At 30.1% G+C, this 5,709-nt stretch overlaps 1 protein-coding gene across 1 annotated transcript in view; it reads right to left on the bottom strand.

Annotated features, from left to right (window-relative positions):
- The window catches only part of fev (FEV transcription factor, ETS family member), a 6,346-nt gene extending 2,720 nt beyond the window's left edge, over positions 1–3,626 (bottom strand). Inside the window, 3 exon segments of the mRNA XM_027168454.2 lie at positions 2,956–3,027; positions 3,553–3,604; positions 3,606–3,626. Coding sequence (XP_027024255.1) covers positions 2,956–3,027; positions 3,553–3,604; positions 3,606–3,626 — 145 coding nt within the window.
- Between the last annotated feature and the right edge of the window lie 2,083 nt (positions 3,627–5,709).

Here is a 5,709-nt window from a genome sequence, read left to right as displayed (position 1 = left end):
ATAACAAAATGTAAGTTCTTTGGTGGAGGTGGGGTTGATCTTAGCTCAGGGCAGACTGGGGTAACAGGGTACAGGGTAACAGCTTTCTGTTAAATAATGTGGCACACAGTGTAGAGCAAAGCAGGAAGTGCAGGAGGTTTGTGTTCATCCTTAATGGCATGATCCTGTTCTTGGTAAATAATAATAACAACAACAACAATAATAATAATAATAATAATAATAATAATAATAATAATAATAATAATAATAATAATAATAATAAATATGTAGTAATTCCCCGAAAAATATAACAAAGAAATCACAGCATGAAGATTATTGTTAAATTAAAACTCTTTGTGTGTCCTGTATAAAATACTAATGAACCTTGTGATTATTTTTGAGACACTCTGCATAGTTTAGACCATTATTTTATATCCAGTGATTAAACACCATTCCTAAAGGTGGGTTTATTACTAAATCATTACGTTTCATTAAACTGCATTATATTCTTATTTCAGCCTAAAAATCTGGTAGAATGGAAAGGAAATATTTATTTATTTGTTTGTTTGTTTGTTTGTTTAATTAATTATAATGTAATATTTTATTATAATATCATTTAGTTAGTTAGTTTTTGTTTGTCTGAATTTCATGAAATTAAAATATTTATTTCTCACGCTAAAGCTATAATATTGTTTTACATTAAAAAGTGAACAACACGGATTTTATTTCTGTCCTCAGAATAAATAACCTTTTATTTTACTCTAATTATATAAACACTAAAAGAGAATAATTCTGGAACTGATCGAGGGAACAGTAAACTGACAGGATATTTAATAAACATGTAACAAATAAATGTTAATAATCAGATTTATTCTCAGACTATTTATCTGTATTAAATTTAGACCTTTAGATAGATAGATAGATAGATAGATAGATAGATAGATAGATAGATAGATAGATAGATAGATAGATAGATAGATAGATAGATAGATAGATGAATGCTTAAGATGAATGAATAACACAAGCCGATATTAAACTGTTACACGGAGCCGCACACAGAGAAAGAAAGAAAGAAAGAAAGAAAGAAAGAAAGAAAGAAAGAAAGAAAGAAAGAAAGAAAGAAAGAAAGAAAGAAAGAAGATTGTGAGCTCATTAGTGTAATAATTTATTGGTTTATTTCTAATAATAATAATAATAATAATAATAATAATAATAATAATAATAATAATAATAATAATAATAATTTATAATCTCTGTGCGTTTATTTATTTAAGAACGTTTCAGGTCTGTATTATGCATATATAACTCTATATATAGCTCTTCCCTTATGATGTCTTATAGACAGCCTACTAACCCGACAGAATCTGTTTTTATACCCACAAAGAATAGAATATATTTAGAAAAATTGTATTTAATCCCGGAGGTGATCATTAAAGTGATTACAAAGGAAGAAAGACACGAAAGTGTAGATTATAAAAGTAAATGAATTACGCATTATTACACTTCACTGCAGGTTATATGTCATATTCGTTAATAATGATGATAAAAGTCTCTCAGATTGTTTTACAGCTTAAAGTCTCGGTGGTGTTTTTAGCTTCATCTGGAATTCTGTATCCGTGACAGACCGGAAGGAACATTTATTGGAGTGATGTTTAATAAAACAGATTTATTTTCTCTTTATTTTGTATAGTTTCAGCTCCTGGACTCACAATGCAGGTGGAATCTAATGAATCTCTTATAAAAACAAATCTGAAGCCATTTTCATCAGTGAAAGTCGTGGATTTTATTAATAGTGTAATTTATTAATAATTAATAAATAGTGGTTTGTTTTACGAGATGCTTAAAATATTAATGTTAAATATTAATGTTGTGAATTGAGATGAAGTTTCAGAGACTGAAACATTAAACTCTATAATAACAGCAGAAACTCGGTTACTGATCAAATCAGAATCGCTGAATCTTCTCTCTAAAGTGTTTTCACTAAACATTGTGTATTAGTTTAGAATTTGTATTAATTTACACAGAAGTGTTAATGTCAGTCATTACATTTGATGTGATACGGTTAATATTCAGAAACCGCACGCGCTTTATTATTAATTAATGAATTTAATAAATTATCATATAATAAAATGATGATGATGATGATGATGATGATGTTCTTCATTAATATTTGTCTGTGAAAATGTATTGAAGACATTTCAGGACGTGTGATTTAATTCTGTTCATTCTCCGAAATAATGATCAAGTCTTGAGCTAAAATTATATTTAAAACAAAAATAGATTAAAAAAAGGAAATAATTGAAGCTCTTAGACGAAAGAAGTTCGCAAAATTGTATGAAAAATGAACGCGATTTAATTTAAACTAGAAAGAAATAAACAGCGAAAAAACGCGTTTCATAAATCAGTTACAGAAAAAAAAACAGGCTTAAATTATTACCTGTTTAATGTACAGAGTAATATAATTTATTTATATATTAAATATATATTTATTTAGTTTAGTTAAATTAGCAGTGTAAGACAAATAAAATAAATCGGATATTTTTTAATCTGTATTAATCACCAAATGTAGAAATATAGATGCAAAACATGACTGTACATGTAATGTTTGTGAATGATTGTTTAAAAAATAAAGAGAATAAATGTTTAAAGCAGATTATAGTTGAAATAAAGCAATAAAACTATTTTATCTCTGAAATATAATTAAACCCTAGACATGAATTTTAAACTGTGTTACATGTATTTACGAAATTAAAATGTCATCATCCGTTTACAAACTGGGAAAATAAATGAGATTGTTTGCTGGATAAAAATCCAACAATCTAAATATAGAAATAAATTAAATCATTTCGGTAACACACTAGCTGTAAATTGCAGAAATATGAATGATGATAATAATGCTAATACAACTTCTACTGCTAATAATAATAATAATAATAATAATAATAATAATAATAATAATAATAATAATAACCTTACCTTTCTGTACTCCTGCATTGATGGGACTCCAAGACGAACTTTTACTTTCCTTCAGTAAATTTTCTGTCGGATCTAAATATAAATAAATAAAATAATTAATTCTTATTATTAAAATGAATGTATCAAATTTAGAAAATATCTATTATAGATGCTATTAAAGTTCTATTACAGATTATGAGTTAAATAAGAAATATAAGAAATAAATGATATATAGTTAAAACAGTATGAGGTGAATGCTTAAAAAGAAAAAAATTTCAAACAAAAAATCCCATAAAAACACAATAAATAAAATAAAATAAAGACTTTTTAATGTCATTTTTAAGAAGTCAATAGACGCATTAAAATGCTGAAGTGAAATTAGAAATCTCAGAGCTCGCCCTTCTGATGGGATTTTTTTGTGCCCTGGACTTTTTCTGCTGAAGTCAGGAAGCGCGTTCAGGAAAAAGGATTTCCGACATCCGACAAAAGAGGAGCCGGATCTCCACCACGCAGCATCAGCACCACCATCATCACCATCACCATGTACACCTCCTCAATGACACTCACATCCTCTCTTTAAGTGAAAAAAGTTCGGTTTTACACAAAAAGGCGCAGTACCTGAGAGATACATGTTAAACACCAGGTTCTGTCGTTCAGGTCTGTGCGCTGCTTGAAGGGGAGCAGGATTTCATTCCGCGTGTGTGTGTGTGTGTGTGTGTGTGTGTGTGTGTGTGTGTGTGTGTGTGTGTGTGTGTGTGTGTGTGTGTGTGTGTGTGTGTGTGTAAGGGGGAGAAGATTTTTTATTAAACTTTATCTCAAAACTGAGATCTGGAATAAATGCGAGACAGATTGGAGTTTCTAGGCAACTGTCTGGAGCTCCATCTCTGAGCACCACTATTCACGGAGGACAATTTCCTCTGCAGCATTGCTTTAATTAAAAGAGCAATTTACCTCTGTCATCTTTTCTACCAGCAATCAGCATCATAAAAAAGAGAAAAAGGAGGAAAAGAGGAGCGGATAGCGAGCCAGCGCCGCTTATCATCCCGCTATCTGCCTTTAATAAAGTTCCTGCGTGCACATGCGGGGTTTCTATGGAGAAGTGGAGTGTTTGACATGCAGTGAATGATAAATCTCTCTCTCTCTCTCTCTCTCTCTCTCTCTCTCTCTCTCTCTCTCTCTCTCTCTCTCTCTCTCTCTCTCTCTCTCTCTCTCTCTCTCTGCTTTCCGCTGCTATAGCTCTCAGTAAACAGCAGGAAAAAGCCTCGCGCTCTATTTTCTGTATTTTTAAAGCTAACGCTTCACTGCGTCTCAGCAAACAGGAACATTTTGCCCAGACATCTGGCACGTGCAAGCAACATGGGGTCATAAAATCCACTTTAACACCATGTACACAGACTTACATAGTTTATGTTATAATAGAATAGAATACATTATTATATTATATTATATTATATTATATTATATTATATTATATTATATTATAAATTGAAATGAGGTCATATATTTTGTTAAAAAGCATGTGGTAGCCTAGTGTTTAAGGTGTTGGGCTACCTAATCGGAAGGTTGTGAGTTCGATCCCAGGTGCACAAAGCTGCCACTGTTGGGCCCCTGAGCAAGGCCCTTAACCTTCAATTGCTCTGCTGTATTAAACAAAATGAGATAATGTAAGTCGTTGTGTATAAGGGCGTCTGCTAAATACTGTAAATGTAAGTAAGGCTGTTTCTCTACACAGTGGTGAACACGTGCACGGGCTTTATAAATAAATAACATATTGAGACAGATGACGTTTTAGTGAAGCTGCATGATGATGAGTGTGTGTGATGAAGGTGAGGAGTGTCAGTGTAAACTCTTTATGTATAGGACCTTTATAAAGTCTTCAATTAACCGATAAAATAAGACAATAAATATCTGTGTCTCAGTATTTATACATTTATAAAAATATAACTTTAATTATTCCATACACGTGAGTAATATACAATTAGCTGAATATTTATTTGTTATTTATTTGTAAGTGAATGAGGTGTTTTTTCGTCGTTTGATTGTTAGATTAATAAAGTGTTAATAGCGCCACCGTGTGGTGTGACTGTTCCATGAGTTGCTTGTCGTCTTTTTTTAAATAAATAAATAAATAAATAAATAAATAAATAAATAAATAAATAAATAACATCTTCGTGTACAGTAATCTCTTGCTCTATTCTCTTTTCACTGCAAATTTTGTTTGTTGTAAGATTTTTATAAATTAACTTTTACTGTAAACTTTAATGTAAGTGTTTAAATGTAAACTGTTTAAGTAAAACATGTAGAAAAAACTTTTATTATCAGAACAAACGGAATTTTAATACAATACTAATTGTACACCAGTGAGTTATACTCGTCACTACTACAATGGATCAGACCTTTATTACATCTTCTTCATTTTACTAATTTTATGTCTCTTTCATTTTGTGTCTCATTTATTCTCTTCACATGAAACCTCTTGCAGTAAGAATGAGGAGACTGTGACTCTTTAAACAGAAGACGGAGTTACATCACAGACATGATCATAGTTTATTAATCTTTATAATATTCTGTATAATAACCTTTTGTTCTATGTTTGTGTTCTGTAAAGCTGCTTTGAGACAAAGTCAATTGTAAAAGTGCTATACAAATAAATTTGAATTGAATTGACATGATAATGATAGCATTTAAAATGAATGCACTAATATATATATAAATATAATAAATCATGCATTAATATTTATCATTTACACATAACTTTTTTTTATATCATTTATG

Source organism: Tachysurus fulvidraco, chromosome 6 (genome assembly GCF_022655615.1).
Source record: "Tachysurus fulvidraco isolate hzauxx_2018 chromosome 6, HZAU_PFXX_2.0, whole genome shotgun sequence".
Classification (NCBI taxonomy): Eukaryota; Metazoa; Chordata; class Actinopteri; order Siluriformes; family Bagridae; genus Tachysurus; species Tachysurus fulvidraco.
Note: the sequence above shows the minus strand (reverse complement) of the source record. Positions and strands in the feature narration are given on the sequence as shown.